General features: G+C 38.2%; 2 protein-coding genes across 2 annotated transcripts in view; both read right to left on the minus strand.

Moving 5' to 3' along the window:
- Positions 1–4,251, minus strand: part of LOC109917093 (5'-nucleotidase domain-containing protein 2) — a 24,083-nt gene extending 19,832 nt beyond the window's left edge. Inside the window, exon 1 of the mRNA XM_048606707.1 lies at positions 4,138–4,251. Within this exon, the coding sequence (XP_048462664.1) occupies positions 4,138–4,251 (114 nt within the window). The remainder of the gene's footprint in view (positions 1–4,137) is intronic.
- Positions 4,252–5,297: 1,046 nt separating this feature from the next.
- stab1 (stabilin 1) overlaps positions 5,298–17,509 on the minus strand; it is a 216,208-nt gene continuing 203,996 nt past the window's right edge. Inside the window, exons 57-66 of the mRNA XM_048606708.1 lie at positions 16,214–16,363; positions 15,686–15,790; positions 13,824–13,931; positions 11,642–11,835; positions 10,569–10,710; positions 7,883–8,016; positions 6,445–6,610; positions 6,205–6,311; positions 6,001–6,120; positions 5,298–5,525 (exon numbers count right to left, since the gene is read on the minus strand). Coding sequence (XP_048462665.1) covers positions 5,298–5,525; positions 6,001–6,120; positions 6,205–6,311; positions 6,445–6,610; positions 7,883–8,016; positions 10,569–10,710; positions 11,642–11,835; positions 13,824–13,931; positions 15,686–15,790; positions 16,214–16,363 — 1,454 coding nt within the window. The remainder of the gene's footprint in view (positions 5,526–6,000; positions 6,121–6,204; positions 6,312–6,444; positions 6,611–7,882; positions 8,017–10,568; positions 10,711–11,641; positions 11,836–13,823; positions 13,932–15,685; positions 15,791–16,213; positions 16,364–17,509) is intronic.

The raw sequence follows: 17,509 nt of genomic DNA on the forward strand, positions 1-17,509 counted from the left end.
AGTAGAAATAGGTAATAGATCAGTTAGTCTGACATCATGATAGAGAAATTATTGGAAAAAATTCTGAGGGACGGGATTAATCTTGAAAAGACGGATTGTCAGGGATAGTCAGCACGAATTTGTTAGAGGGAGATCCTGTCTGATTAATTTTAGTTGAGTTTTGTTTTGAAAAGGTGACAAAATATATTGATGGGGGTAGTGCAGTTGATTTATATGGACCTCAGTAAGGCCTTTGACAAGGTCATACTTGGGAGGCTCATCCAAATGGTAGGCGCTTATGGGCTCCAAGGCAAGTTAGCAAACTGGAGGCAAAAGTGCCTATGACCAGCAGTATATCACAGGGATTGGTGCTGGCACCCTTGCTGTTTGCTATGTACATTAATGACTTGGATGTGAGTGCAGAAGGTATAATTAATAAGTTTTCAGATGACATGAAAATTGGTGATGTTGTTGATAGTGAGGAGGATGGTCTCAGATTACAGTCTGATATTGGTCAGCTGGTAAATTGGGCAGACCAATGACAGATGGAATTTAATCCCAATACTCAATTAATGGTAGATCCTAAGGAAGTACTCAGGAACAAAGAGAACTTGGTCTACAAGTCCACAGATCCCTGAAGATGTCAGCACAAGTAGACAAGAGTAGTGAAGGTGGCATATGGGGCCCTTGTCTTAATTAGCCAGGGCATAGAATATAGCAGCAAGGCAATCTTGTTGACACTTTATAAAACATTGGTTAGGCTGGAAATGGAATACTGTGTGCAGTTCTGGTCGCCACACTATTGGAAAGATGTGATTGCCTTGGAGATGGTGCAGAGGAGATTCACCAGGATGTTGCCTGGGATGAAAAGTTTCAGTTATGGGGAGAGACTGGACAAGCTGGATTTGTTTTCCCTGTAGCAGAGGCGGCTGAGGGGGGATCTGATTAAGGTATACAAAATTGAGAGGCATAGACAGAGTAGATTATGAGAATCTTCTCCCTGCGGTTGACATGTCGAAGACCAGAGAGCATATGGTTAAGGTGATGAGTAAGTGGTTCAAAGGAGATCTGAGAGACTTCTTTTTTCACCAACAGGGTGGTAGAAATATGGAATGTGCTGCCTGATAGGATGGTGAGGGCTGGTACTCTCACAACATTTAAGAAGCATTTGGATGAATACTTAAAATACCAGGGCATAGTAGGCCAAGGATCAAGTACAGGTAGATGGGATTAGTGTAGTTTAGTGTTTGTTGGTTAGCATAGATATGGTGGGCTAAAAGGCCTGTTTCTATGCTGCATGACTCTGACCCTATAACAAGTTAGAATTAAGAAACTGTAGGCATATTTGTTTGAATTCAATCATAAACAGGCTGCCAGAATTGGTTGTTACAGATGGATTTACACTACTTTTCAGTAGAATCTTAATTTTAACCAAAGATGGTCCTGTCATTGCCTTTGATGTAGTCTTGAAGATAGTGTAAAATTGGTGGAGGTTGAAAGGCTATTTATCATGATGATTTGAAAAGCCTTTGACAAAGTGCCATGTAAAATACTAACAAGTAAGTAATTAGCCAACGACATATCTCTCTCTCCCTCTCTCTTTCTCACTCTCACTTCCCTCACCCCCCCCACACTTCCATTACAGACAGAAAGAGAGAAAAAAAAACGATTGGTTACATGGAGCTTGAGGGGCATCTTGTAGGGCAAGGTGTGTGTGGGGTTGAGTCTTGTGGGCTGCACTGGGTCAGGTTACAAGTGGAACCTCATGAACACTAGATATAGATTAGTGACAATAAAATCTAAATCTACCCTACTTCAACTTTTAACCTTCTTCCAGATCCTTGTATCAGAGAAACCGTCCCCAGGTTTATGAATGACGGCAACATATATGCAGCTTCAAACACTGGACATTAAAACCGACCAACCGACCGACTGACCGACTGACCGACCAGATTCATGGGCCTGAATCTGGCCCATGTCTTTTAACATTGATAAATGTAGCTAGCTGCACTCAGACTTGGAACTATATAGTTGTTTCTTCTTATTGCTTAGACAGAATCCTGTAATTCCCTTCCTTAGAGCACTACAGGTGTCCCTGCACCTCAAGGACTGCAGGGTTTCAAGAACACAACTCACTGCCACCTTCTGCAGGGCAATTTGGGATGGACAATAAATGCTGGCCTAACCAGCAATGACCAGATTTCATGAATGAATTAAAGACTGGGATAATATCAAGCACGTCTGTGTATATACTATACAGCATTGTGTTCAAGACTGCTGGATAGGAAAAGGACCTGAGGGGGGTTGTATTACAAATTAGTCATTGTCCATGAAGAATTTGCAAAAGCAGTCGTGGTATAAGCTAATTCTGGCAGTATATTCTAAGTAGGAAACTACAAATATCCAGTCTGGGTTCTATAACTAACTCGGAGATATAAACCTAGTAATTATTCATACAAGACTCAACTGAAACTAGGGTTGGAGAACTGGAACTATTAATTTAGAAAAATGTTGACTTTTGGGATTCATTGCTTAAATAACAACAATGTGGCTTCTCAATTGTGATGGTGGGTGAATGAAAAAGTTGTACCATAGCCAGGATGGAATGGGTTGATAGCTGAATATGTCTTCTGAATTTGTTCCTAATTTCAAAGCCTAATTTAGCCTTCAAAATAGCTACAATGTCAGCTAAAATGCTATTAAATCAGCAAAATAATTAAGGTTTGCAATTCATGAATATTCCTATTGAATTTAAATTGGTTTAAAATTCCTTTCTGCAATGCATTTACTTTACCAGATATGGAACATTATCTGTGAGCAAATTCCAGTCAAATACTCTTCAAATGTGTTACTGATTTAGATACATAAATTATGTCAAGTAAAGTGAAGGCAGAATTGAAATTCAACAACTCACGAGAGGCCAGTTTGAGATCTAATGCTCCCAGCTGGGAGGCACACTCATGACAGGAAATTGTAAGTCAAGGGTCTGTGACTTCCTTTGTGCATTAAAATTAATATTAAAATAATAGCTGAGAAATCAGACTGTGCACCTGCGCCACACTTCCTGCATACAGCTCATTGCTGGGAGCACAGGATCAGAAAGCCAGTCCTATGTAAATGGAATCAGCATTGTGATCTACAAGTTAAGAAAATCCAACAGCAATGTTGCTCACTGCATATGAATTAGCTTGTTTTAGTGCCATTCAGCAAAAACCTGAATGGAAGTGACAGGTCAAGTGCCCAGCCCAGAGTACTGGGGCAGTACGGTGGCTCAGTGGTTAGCACTGCTGCCTCACAGCGCCAGGGACCCAGGTTCAATTCCACCCTCAGGTGACTGTCTGTGTGGAGTTTGCACGTTCTCTCTTGTGTCTGTGTGGGTTTCCTCCAGGTGCTCCGATTTCCTCCCACAGTCCAAAGATGTGCAGGATAGGTGGATTGGCCATGCTAAATTGTCAATAGTGTTCAGGGTGGGTCTGGGTGGGATGCTCTGAGGGTTGGTGTGGACTTGTTGGGCCAAAGGGCCTGTTTCCACACAGTAGGGATTCTGTGATTTCTATGATAAACAAAAGTGGTCTTTGAGATGCAGTTTGAATTAGGGCCTAATTTATTGGCAAGTTCGCCCACCATCGTTCATTCAGTCACAGAAATGGTGGTAAAAGGCTATTGAATAATATGGTTGATTAGGGAAGCAAAAAGTAGTCTGAAGAATCAGCAGAATAGTCTTCAACAATCAGTCGTAAAACGGCACCATTAATAGCCAGATGGCAAGTTAAAAAGATACTTGATCTTCCTGAATTGAGAGTGAGAATACAGAGTATATGCGGTTGGTGAACATCAGGACCCATTCGAAGTCCCCAAGTGCGTACGTGCACAGTTGTTGCTAAGGAAATGTTAAATGTTGGATCAGCTGATTTGGGTTGCATGAGATATACTAGAAAACTTGCTCGGTGTAATTTCTGGTGTAACAGTGAATAACAGTCAACCCAACTCATTACCCTCCACACCCGCTTAACTGACACTTCCCACATCTTCACACACACTACTGGCTTGAATGTCCAGAATCACTATCTACCCCGACTACTCACCACCCCCACAACGTGTGACTAGCTGCTGCCATCTCACCTCCAATCTCACTCACACCCTCCCTCACCCAACAACCCCAGTGAAAATTTTGGGACCTATAAATGCTTCGCTGGAGATGCCAGCTAATGTCATAAGCCTGCTGTGTTCCTCCTCTTTGCCAATCTTCTCTGGATCATTGCGCTGAGCCATGCTTGTTCCAGCCAGCATCAGAAGTCTTAGCTGGGAGGGCAAAAAGATAAGAGTGCAAGGATCACTGGAGCTAGCAACGATGTGTGTAACAACACTGTTAACTGGAAGATCTTGCCCCAGTCAATGCCTCTCCACATCCTCATTGCTTACGTCAGTAATCATTTAATATGGTCTGAAGGGATGCCTGAGATCTGTTGGAATGGGGGTTTGGTGATGGATATATTAAAGATTAATTGGATATGAATTTGTTGTATAAATACAGCAAGCTAAATAACCAGTGGAATGAGCTTTTCACGGGGGGAGTTAACTGAAATAAAACTCTTGTTAAAATTGTTGACTTGGTCTCTATTTAAATACAATTCTTATTGTATGACAAAAACTGAGTGGAAAGGACAATAATATGAGAAGAACAATGTGCTTGAGAGCTTGCTGTCTGTTCTTGTTCTTGCCACTAAGAAATTAATTCTCTTGCCAGAATTTTATTTTCAGAAGTCATGTATTTATTTTTACTTGTCCCAACTTTGAATTTTGTCTTTTTCTGTTCAAAATTCTGTGTCCAATGAAGCAAAGTATCTTGTTATTTTTAGCTACACCAGCCCCCAAACCTCCTCACCAGCTTACACACAGAACTTTTCTATTTTTCTTTTCTCCTTTGTTACATTTCAGTTTATTGTTCCCTGAATGTGCCAAAAACTCAAACCCTGACACTCTTCTCTTCTCAGATGCTGACTGACCTAATACCTGCACTTTAATTTATATTTCAGATCTCAGAATGTGTAGCTTTTCCTTTTCATGAAAGGAGTGAAGTGCAAAATAGGTATTGAAATTTTCACAGACTTCAGCTTTTGTATATATGAAAAGCGTAAAATAAATAAAGTAGTCTAGTTTAGCTGATGGTCAATTAAAATAAGACTACCTTCAGGAAGTTCCTTTGCAGGATTAGGAATCACTGATTTTCACAAAGTGATTTTGTTAAAAGAAGTGTTCCTTTAAAAAAGTAACCTAGCAGTGTCTATCTTGCATGCGTTACTGCTAGAAATACGTTTTTAATATATGACATTTTTCAAATTTAAAGGCAGCAGGTGTTGACTTTTCAATAGAAAAGCTCTACTATCACTTACACTGAAGAGGGTCTGATTTGCAGATCCAGTTTCATCAATGAGAAGATCATATCCCAGCCTGGATGAAATGAGTGTATCAGCACTCAACTCATCATAGTAGATAAAACTATTGTTCCTGGAGATATGGTTTTCAAGATCCCTCCATGGCAAGGTCTAGATGCAATAAGAAATTACCAAGTGTTAATCTCACACCAGAGTTTTGCGATTACCATTATCTGTCATTGTAATACTGGCTCAGTTTGTCAGCACGCTGAGACAGAAGGATGTGAGTTCGTGCTCTAACCCATCACCTGACCTGGCACATTAATGAAACCCTGGGGGAATGCTACATTGTTGAAGCAACAGTTCCAAGAACAATAGCAACTTGGATTCCTACAGTGTCTTTAAGTTGAGTCATTAGATTAAGGCAATGCTTGCAGCTAAAAGGTGCATGTTAAAGATTCCATGGTTTTACAGAAAATATTCCCACTGCTCTAGTTTATAATTTCTCTCAAACACTCCCAACAAGCAGATGGGCTCTTTAACAAGCATAATCAGTGGTTGACAAATTTCCACGTCACTTCTATCCTCAACTGGATATTCAATCTTTTCAAAAGCAGGAAGGGATAGTTCGGGAGCTTTTTTTTACCTCATTTACTCCAAAACCAGAATCTAAGGGCACGAACAAAGTTTCATTGGTTGTCTCATCTGATAGGAATTCCAGGAATTTCATTCCTTCTTCAGTGGCATTGGCATAATCTAACAATTTCTAACAAGAAAGAGAAAATAATAATATACACTGATGATCACATTTGTAACAATGGAATTAAAGTCATGCAGGAGTAATACTCACAGAATAAAAGACTGAAAAATTGGAGTTACTGGAGAGCACATCCACAAGGTTCCCATTGCAGGAATAACCATCACCCACAAAGCCTTCCTTACATACACACTGAATATCTATGAAGTAATTGTGCCAGAAAAATACCAACTAATTAGTGTAACTTAAATATTTGGTAAATCAAATGCTACTTTAGATCTTTTATTTAGAACAGTAAATTTAGCTAAGGAATGCATTGAATTCCTTGCTTACCTTGCTCTCTAAAGCAGTAAGCGTCCCAAAGCGCACTGAGATTTGTTTGCACTCCATAATCCATTATACCAATCTTGTTAGAGCCACAGTTAGGATTTATGTGGGTTGTGGGATATCCTGCTTTCTTATCAGCCATCCATCCAATAACACAAAGGTGGTAACCAAACTGTGCAAGATAAATCAAAGAAACAATCGTTAAGTAGTTCACGAAGGGAGGTCCTCCACCTGAAAAGTGAACACTTTCTTTCTCCACATGTGCAGCCTGACCTGCTGAGCATTTCCAGCATTTTCTGTTTTTGTTTGAGATTTCTAGAATTCCCAGTACATTATTTTTGCAATGTAATATTTCCAATTTTGTGGATAATACAAAGCTGAGGAGGAATGTGTTTTGTGAGGAACATGTAAAATGCGTTCAGGAGGACTTCCTCAGACTTTGTGAATGGACTAAACATGAAAAACAGAATATAAGGTGGAAAATTGTGTGGATATCCATTTTGGCAGGAGAAACAAATGTGCAGAATATTTCATAAATTGTAGGAAATGTAGGAAAATTTGGAAAACATAGATGTGCAAGTGATCCGGGTGTTTTTGTTAATAAGTCACTGGAGGCTAACATGAAGGTACAGCAAGCTATTAGGAAAGCTAATGAAATGTTGGCCTTTACTACATGAGGATTTGAGTACAGGGATAACAAAGTCTTGCTTCAATTGTATAGGTGCTTCGTTAGATTGCGCCTGGAGTACTATGTGTACTTTTCGTCTCCTTAAACCAGCAAAGATATTATTGCTGTAGAGGAAGTGCTACGAAGGTTCATTAGATTTGTTCCCAAGGTGGCAAGACTGGGCATACTGGGCCTGTATGCTCTAGAGTTTTGAAGAATGAGGTGATCTCATTGAAGCTTACAAATTACTTAAGGCGATATACAGGGTAGATGCAGCTAAGTGTTTCCCTTAGTTGGGGAGTCTAAAAACAGAGATGGGTGCCGTTTAGGTCAGTGATGAATAGAATTTTTTCACTCAGATGGTTGTGAAACTTTGGTATTCTCTATCGGTGGCATCTCAGTCTTTGAGTATGTTCAAAGTAGAGATTGATAAGATTTCTGATCACCAGTGGCATGCAGGATTATTGGGGATAGGGTGAATAAAAAGCATTGAAGTGATCAATCAGCCATGATCGTATTGAAGGGTGGGCAGGCTGAATGGCCCACTCCCACTCCCACGTGCCTTTGTCTGCAGTGAACTTGCAATTACCTATTTAAAGAAACCACTCCAGGTACTTCCACAAATCTTGAAATATATCAATTTTTCACAATCCTTCAAAACTTAAGTATGCTAATTGATATTAAATGTAAAGTGTCTGCATAACAGCACAGGCACATGCAAAATTGACTTCTGTTAAACAGCTTGACTTTTGCCAAACAAATTGTGTAGACATTTACCTGTTGGGCAGTAGCAAGTTGATCAAAACTTGCCAGAGTAGCCCCCTCAGCGTTGCAGGCAGCTATTGCACCTTCAAAGGTAAATCTATACTTCCCAGTGGGTGACTGCAAATGGAATACTCCAGCTGTTTTATCTGGAAAAATGAACAACATTGCTACTCATAAAGTGCCTGTGATATGACTTTCACAACTGAATTATTTATTATTCCCCTGAAACCTCCAACAGAACAGCAACCTAGATATTGTACAATCATGCCAACCAAGGATATAAGAAACTGTTGGTTACAGTCTTGGGACGTGTGTGTATTAATGATTTGCAGGTAATATACTTGTGTTTCTTTGCCCCCCACAACTGAGCTCAGATACAGCCTGGATTATTCAAACTAGGTGAGGCATCGCAGCCAAGCCCACCACTGACCTGACCCAAGAGCCACATATTTGCACTTTCCATGCAGATTAGTAAACTGGAAACTAGAAGCGGGAGGTCTTTGTTAGATTTATTCCGTTCAATGGGAAAGTGAGACCAATTGGACTTCACGCAGTGCTGTCCCAGCACAGAATTGACATGTACCTGAGGCTTTTCATGACTGAACAGTTGTTATGCCTATTATATTACAGGCATAATAATTCAAACACTACTTCAAATCCCAATATGATAGTCCGCCTCCCCCTCTGTCCCTATTAATTTCAGAACCCCCTTCCCCTCCCCCATTTCTGATGAAGGGTCTAGGCCCGAAACGTCAGCCTTCCTGCTCCTATGAACCTGCTTGGCCTGCTGTGTTTATCCAGTTCTACACCTTGTTATCTATGATAGTTTGTGAACTTGAGTTCAGTTAATTAAATAATCAAGAATCATAAAGCTAATATCCATAATGGTGACAATGAAGCTATTGGATTGTTGTAAAGACACAACTGATTCACTAATGTCATTTTAAGGAAGTGTTAGGGCTGCCATGTTCGAGAGCAGGACAAAATGGCTGATGGCTGCTCATGGCATAAGCAGCAAAATATGGCTAACAGTAATTTTAGGGAGCTTGGGAAAACATTTCACTTCATATAGTCTGCATAAGTTAGAACAACGATAGCCCTGTAGACCCAAGATAACAGAATTGAGATAGCACAGTAGGCCTCATAATCATCCAAAAATACAGCTGCAGTTGTTTACGCTGGAGACATAGACAAGAACATTTCACATCAGAATTCTACATTTAATTAGTTAATCTGTTACAATAAGATTTTTCAAATAATCTTAGGTATATGATTCTAAACTAGTTATAGATTTACATGCACACATATATATCAACCCACTTATAATTCCTTCTTTTCACATGTTATAAGTACAGTTACAAGATAGAGGGGCTGTGTTTGTTTGACATTCTGAGGTCAGGTGAGAAAGAAGCTGCTCATAATCCATTAGCTAAAGAATTCTAACATTAGACGTAACATTATACATGTCTCTCTAATTTTGTACAGGAACTGATATTACAAATTTTAGAACAATTGGTAGAAATTTAGCATCCTTTTATATCTCTTATAAATGAGATTAGTAAGAAAAATAAATTGCATAACAGAATTTGAAAAGTCATAAATTATTGGCAATTAATGTGATGCAGCTGGCAAGTGAGAGAGGAGGAGTATGCCTATCAGTATATTGAAATGTGATTGGATGCAGTATCCACTGTGAAAATCCCCAAGAAGGGAGATTAGAGTCTGGGAAACATTGAGAGACCATGGAAGACCAGGGGTTCACCGTAAGCCTGGCCATCTCTAGCTGTGCAGTTACATTAGCTTAATTGGAAGTGTATGGTAATTAGTTAATAATGATTGGTCCGTATTTGCTAGAGGTGGGCTGAAAACAAATGTATAAACATGTATGTCTTTCTTTTGTTCATTGAAGAACTTGCTTGATTCTCAGATGGTCTCTTCCCACCGATGTAATTTCAATAAACTCTTCGACGCTGGGAGTGGACCCCCCGGGTATTGAGTGATTTATTTGGTCATTCTGCCCCTAAAGGAGGAATTCTATTTGTGACAGTAGACCCACTTAACAGGCTCTTAAATGTCTACTGAGTTGCAGGGCAAGTTATAGCCACTATCTTAAGCCCATTGGAAAAACATGGCTGCATGTATATGATCCACAAGATCAACTCAAAGCAGCTCACAAAGGTTACTTTAACAGCATTTCCTAATCCTGCAAGACCTATCAGTGAAAAATAATCAGTAGGCACATGGGAACACTACCACCTTCCATGTTCCCGTACAGCTTTCATAATACACTGACTTTTAAAAAAAACATTTTCTCCTCATGTTGCTGGATCAAAATTTTGGAGCTCCCTGACTAACTTTGGGAGTCGCTATACACCACATGATTGCAGCAGGAGGTAATGACAATTAGGGGTAGGCAATAAATACTGAAAGACTAGTGCTATCCGTATCCCATGCATTAATAAGTTTAAAAATGTATTTTTCCGAGTCCAACTGAACTGGATTATTAGTCTCCAAACCTGTGCATAGGATTTCTCCTGTTTTGAATAGCAGTTATTAAAACACAAGTTTCCTGGATTGATGCAGATAAAAGCATCATTGGTCATCATACAGTAACCAAATTATGTTCTATGTAACCACTGTCATCATAGCAAATTATAAGTTAAGTGAAATGATGCCACATAACAAAATAAAGTCTCACCTTGGAAATGGAGATCATTGCAAAAGGCATGAGAATGACATAGATTCCTTTCAAGACAACGATCTACTGGTGGTTTGGCATTTACTAAACATTGGATACCGTCACCTCTGAATCCTTCTTTGCATTCACACCTCCGTTTGTTCTACAACAGAGTTTTTAAAAAAAAATGTTTTGAATCAACTCATTTCATAAACTACTCATTAAACATATCTGAACTCGAGGTTTAAACAGGAATACAAATTAGGAGCCTTACAGTTACATTAGACACAAAATTATTTCAAAATGTGCTCCATATCTTTTAAGAACATAATTGCAGAACATCTAAATAAAGAAAAACTCTTAACATTCAATTCCTTGAGCATATCAAATACTAAAACTAAAACTGTAAATACCATTCTATAAATATTTGGAAATTACATCTCTTCTAAAGTAGGAAAGAGAGGAATTTCACCCAAGCACATATGATACTGGTTAATTTCAAAACATTCCTGTGCAATTTTGAAAAGTGGTTTAATTATGACATATTGCTTTTAGACTTCCTATTTAACTAAATTAAAAAGTTTTGTTTTCAAAAATGATTTGATGGATCGTATTTTATTCATTATTTTCAAAGCATAACTAGCACAGTATAATTTCCCTTTAAATAATGGGTTGGGGAGGTAGTATTGAAAGATTCTTTATAACAGCCCTCAAAGATTATCAGAGGTATGTTGATAATAACTGTGCTATAACATATTGAGATGGATGTCAATCCAGGGTCTCAAACTTATTCTCTGACTTCAAACGTATGACAATCATTAACTGCCAGCTAGCTGACTGTTAGCAATTTGTACACTAAACTATAATCCTTTTCCAAAGAACTGTGACCGCTGTTACAGGTCAGGAATCCAATGTAAAAACAACAAGCCTCCAACCCTTCCCCGAACTGGTTACTTATTCTTCTGCTGATCTTGACAGTTATAATAACTGATCTATATACCAGCAGTAAATTATAAATTACCCTTAATGATTCTAACAATACATTTTAGTTCACAAAAATAATTTTAACCAGTCCTAATGTCTTTTGCACTTACTGGTCCAATATTGATGCATATTGCATGCTCGCTGCATCCACCATTCCTGCCATCGACACATCGGTCAATGGGGCTGCAGATATAGCCATCACCCTCGTGCTCTGGTTGGCAAGTACAGGTTATGTTAATCCCACTTTGACTACAGGCAGCATATTGATGGCAGCCTCCATTATTGGTCTTGCAGCGGTCAACCACTATATATAAAATTACTATATTAATGAATGTGCCTTGATTCTTTTCTTTCCATACAAGATCAACAAGGTAGATTTAGTGGCTAAATGAAATCTTATTATAGCATGTCTTCTACTATAGCATGACTTCTACTATACCTTTTTTTTCTCTAATCATTCTTGATCAGAGTTTAAAAATATTAGCCAGCTCAAACCTGGTCCAAAATCTGTTCTATCCTTTCAGGGAACAATGACCTAACCAATGTGCCTATTGAAGAAGATGCCTCATCCCTCCTAAGGGAGCAAAACTAGAAGCTTCTATATACCAAGATTCCAATTGGTATGTTAATAACGACCGCCATTGAATTTGAGATGCCTTTTTACAGACAAATTTGAGTCAGATTGCCTGTGCCACACTCATGGAATTGTATCAGGGCAGAACATCCCACCTGTCGTATGCAGAATTAATTTTGTCTCATTTTTCCACCATGTGTTTGTGACCCATGATTGGAGAATTAAAATAAAGCTGCTGAATTTTGTATCAGAAACCTACAGCACAGAAGCATCATGCTTTTGCTGGATCTTTGAAAGTCCTGTCATACTTAGACAAAAAGCAAGAGAGTGGGGCTATGGCCCTCTCAGTCACACATCCTCAAGCAGCTGCCCAACTTCCTATTAAAATTACTAACGATGTCCGCTTCCACCATCACATTAAGTAGAACATCCCAGATTCCATCAACTCTTCAAGTGAAAACGATTCTGCTTATCTTTCCTTTAGATCTTTTGTCTCTATGAATTATTGACTTACTCAAGGGAACAATTTTTCTGTATCTATTCTTATCAAAGTGCCTTGACATTTTGGAAATTTCTATTTAATCAGCTCACAATTCTTTCTGTTCAGAGAAGAGTTGTAGCCTTTCTAATTTCTCCTCATAACTGATGCCCTAAGTTCTTGATAGATATTTTCTAACCAACCTGTTCAAAGTTTATTACACACCTCTGGAGCAGGTGGAAGTTGAAACCATGGCCTCCTGGCTCAGAGATAGAGCCACCATCATTGCACCACAAGCAACTCTTCTAAATCCTGGGTTTATTCTGCATTTGGCACTTTCTGAACTGAATTTAAAAAGGTGGGGAAATGAGATTATAGTAAAGTGCTCCAGTGAAAGAATCAGTACCAGTGCAGGCACCATGGGCTATGATTATATCATTGAACTGTTACAGCAAGAAAAGTCATTGGTGCAAAGTTGTCCCTAAGAGGGTGAATTTTGAGGCAATTATAAATATCTCTGCACAAGAATGCCACGGACAACAATAAAGGTAAAATAACATTGATTTTTTTAAAGGGAAAATTGAACATGTGAAATAGGGAAGTTAATAAAACGCTACATTAATTTCTGATTTGTAAAAGATTTAGCATCAGTATGATGACCCAAGTATGTCTCTTCCCTATTGTGTACTCCTATGGTGTTAAAATTCTAACATCTCACACTGCAGTCCTAAAATGACACTGTTGTATTAATTTATACAGAGTTTGCATATTCCAATTGAGTCTAAAATTAGTCTCTTTACAATTTTAACAAATGCATTCACCTGTTTCAAAATAAATACTTAAACCCCATCAATGACATAGTGAGAACACCTACTGGGACCATAATTTAGGACCTAAGGACTTGAGCTGAATATAAGCTAGTCTGAACATCTAGACAACCAAATGGAATTTACAATTATATTTAGAACAAAAACAAAATTGCTGGAAAAGCTCAGCAGGTCTGGCAGCATCTGTGAAAATAAAAAAATCAGAGTTAACGTTTCGGGTCCGGTGACTCAGAACAGTTCTGGGGAAGGGTCACCAGACCCGTAACCGATTAACTCTGATTTCACAGATGCTGCCAGACCTGCCGAGCTTTTCCAGCAACTTCTGTTCTTGTTTCTGATTTACAGCATCTGAAGTTCTTTCGGTTTTTACAATTATATTTGTTAAGCTTGGCCAAACATATATATGTCCTTGCCTGTACATTTTCTTCCGTCACCTTCATAGTATGGATTACACTCACAGATGTTGTCACTTCTGCAAACAGCATTGCGATCACACTTTGGGAAACATGCAGATTTTACAGCTACATTAAACAAAAATACAAAAAATTCAGTGCTTCAAGATTGCAGTAAATATGACATTATATACAATAAAGATAATTAATCAAACGTGATAAAGACACCAGTTTCAATCTCCTATTCAGTGGATAAATCACTATCCTGACTGCTGCACTTTCATCCATGGTTCAAACCAGTAAGTTTGGAAAGTTAAATTTTATGCAAGGCTCAAATCAATACATTTTAATTCTTTGATTAAAGTTATTTGCCTCTATTTGATTTTATGCAATTCAAGTTGTCCCAGAACAAAAGCAACTTTGTTTTTGTTCCTGATTTACAGCATCCGCAGTTCTTTCTTTTTTATTTGGCATTTACAAATTACTGAGTGTCATAATTGTTCAAAATTTGTTCAGTGTGAACATCTAAAATATAGGCACATTACTACCAGAAAGGTACGTAATGAATTTTAGCAAATAACATTTCTTTTAATTACACTATCTGTGCCAAGAATCTATGAACACAAATTCATGAGAGTTTAAATGTATAAGAGACATTTTTCTATGAAGATAACACAGGAAAAATGTCTAACTTCAGTCAGAGAAAAATAACTTGGTGATGTAGCTTAAAAATGTCACCCTTGAAACATTAATTTCTCCCTGCCAGCTGCTGCTTTACGTTCTCTCATTTACTGTTTTTATTTCAAAGATCCAAGATTTTAACCCATATCTGTCCAGGATTTGCAGGATTTTTTATGTGATTTATCAGTAATTATCATCATTAATCCCCTGAATCTGACAACAATTTTAGGATTTAGCATGCATCCATGAATGGGTGAAATTCTGAAGTTGCACTCTGTTATTCACTGCTGAACCACAGGCTACACTATATACTACACCAAACTACCCCCAACCTTTTCCAACCACGGCCCTGACTGTCCCCAGAGTCAGCTTTAATTGGAATCAACTGGCAACTACTTCCTCTTTTTCTACATTCCTTTCACAATTGAACCCCAATAAAAAAAAGCCTTACTCAATGAGTTAAAACTAGATTTTTAAAACAGATTTGAGTAATACCTACTGTTGAACCACACTGAAATAACGCGTGGAATATTATCAAGTGTCTTTGCCATGATTAATTTTTAAGATATTTTAACTAGATGTTTAAAATAACAAGAATTTTTTTCAAAATAGCTCAGATTCAACCTTTTAGTTCACATATATATCCAAATCTCTATTTTGCATAAAATGTTTCAAAAGTGATTTGATTATTAGTGCTTTCAATTTCTGAATTAGCTGACTGTGAGAATTCTGTAATGTGATTAGTAGCATAGACTGGTTGATGATATTACTGCAACTCCACACAATTTTCTTACTTAGAAGTATTCATTCTTCTGCGCATGAAAGTAAACAGCGATATTGATGTCAGTGTGATGTTGCACTCAAGTTGACTTTACTGCTATCATTAGAACAGTGAAAGCTATACTCATTTATATGTACAAAATATTACAAAGTAAATAAGATTTCCATTGGAGCAAATTAATTCAAATTTAGCAATTTGAAATTCTTTAGTTACCGTGATTTGCTTTATCAATTGATTTAATTTTAACATTTGGAATTTTTCAATTAATGGAACTACCAAAACTTATCTGTCTTCAGTTTTGATAAGTCACAAAACCATAACGAATAAAAATGAATCTGCACTAATGCAAGTTACAGATAACGTAAGTAACAATAACAACATATAATATTGATTTCAAAATTACATGTGTAAAATTACTTGCCAAATCTTGTTTCACAGTATTTTCCAGTCCATCCCTCTTTACAGAAACAGGTTCCAGCACCAGAAATTCCTTCATCACAGATTGCATTTTCTGTGCAATTACATTCTGTGAGATTTCAAAACAAAAGTAACATGTGGACGTTGCTGTTGTTCAAGGGGTCAGTCCAGGTGAAACTCAGTTTGTAGATTGTAACAGCAATAGACAAGTGATGTAGGTATAAGCAAATTCATAGCAGGGCTATAGTATGATTTTTCCTATATCAGATGGCAACTTTTGCATAGAAATACTGCTGAGATGTACGATCTATATGAATATAGCAGTTTAGTGTAGTATTTGTAAGCTGCTTTAGTTCTGTATATTTGATTAGGTAGATTTCTTAAATTTCACTAAGATAAAAAAAATTAAGTAATTCATTAGTAAACTCGGTTATGCGTTTGTAGAACACCACATCAGTTATAAAATACATAGCAAAACTACCAACTTTTCTGCAGTAAGTCAGAAGAACATAGAGTTGGTTGCAATACATACTTTTGCAGTTTGGTCCATATCTACGAGCTTCACACAATTCACAGGCTGTTCCACTGAAGCCCACTGAGCACTGGCACATTCCATTTCCGAGTCTTCTATCATTACAACTTCCATGAGAACTACAAGGTGACTGTATTCCTCCAGGACACACTGAAATAACAAAGTCTCAGGGTAAATCTTCTATATTAATAAAGAGTTTTAGGTCTGGGCCTTGAGTGAAAGGAGGATGCTCCACTTTGAAACAGAGGAGACCACACAGCCCAATAGGCTGAACCTTTGCATATTTTGGCAAGGTGTGAAGTTCATTGAGTTTCATGAACAGTTTTAAAAAGCAGTGATTTGTAGTTAGAAAAGCAAGCAAATCTGATACCCATGGTGAGCACTGTAAAAGGCTGTTTGAATGAGCAGTGATCAAGCTTGAATTCCAGACTAAGAGGAACGAAAAGGTTCTGTATTCAGGTGCAGCTGGTGGCAGCAAGAAACTGATCTATGCACAAGTGACCAATTATCAATGATGGAGATGCTCGGCTTGCCCAACTGTGTGATTGGTTCTTGGATGACTGAGCAGCTTGGAGCTGGAAACAAGTTACAGAGACCCAGAGAGAGAATGAAGCGTGCAGATCTTTCCTCGCCTAGAAAGTACCTATTCCCTACATTAAATGTTTATGTTTAAACCTGGAAAAAAAAAGTTACCTTTCCGGCAGCAGCTGCTGTGAGTTGTGACTTCTGAATTGATAAACTGGAGACGTTTTCCAACTGAATCAGTTGCTTTGTACTTTTTACAAACTAGAGAAAGACTCCAGAGAAAGACATCTGGACAAAGGCTGTGACCAGCCAAAGGAGGATCATCTCAGCATCAGATCCAGGGGCACTGAACTGACTTCCCAGTTTTCCTGCCTCCACTAATAATCCATCTTTCCCTATTTGCTTGTGTATGTAAGGGAAATATAAAAGTGGATTTGAATTTTAGTTTGTTAAATGCCAGCTTCTATTTGTTTTCCTGTAGTTATTGTCTAATTACTTGTTGTAAATAATAATCTTTGGTCAGAACAGAAACCTGGTGTGTGCTTTCCATCAACCATGGTGTGAAAGTAAGGTGAATTCGTGCAGTGCATCTCAAGAGATGTTTCACACTGCTGTTGGCAGTGGAGGGGGAGGATGTTTGTGGATGTGGTGCCGTGCAGGATGAAGTCAAGCTTCTTGAGTGTTGTTGGATCTGCATTCACCCAGGCAAGTGGGAGTATTCCATCACACTCCTCACTTGAGCCTTGTAGATGATGGACACGCTTGGGGATG

Source organism: Rhincodon typus, chromosome 16 (assembly GCF_021869965.1).
Source record: "Rhincodon typus isolate 14 chromosome 16, sRhiTyp1.1, whole genome shotgun sequence".
Lineage (NCBI taxonomy): Eukaryota > Metazoa > Chordata > Chondrichthyes > Orectolobiformes > Rhincodontidae > Rhincodon > Rhincodon typus.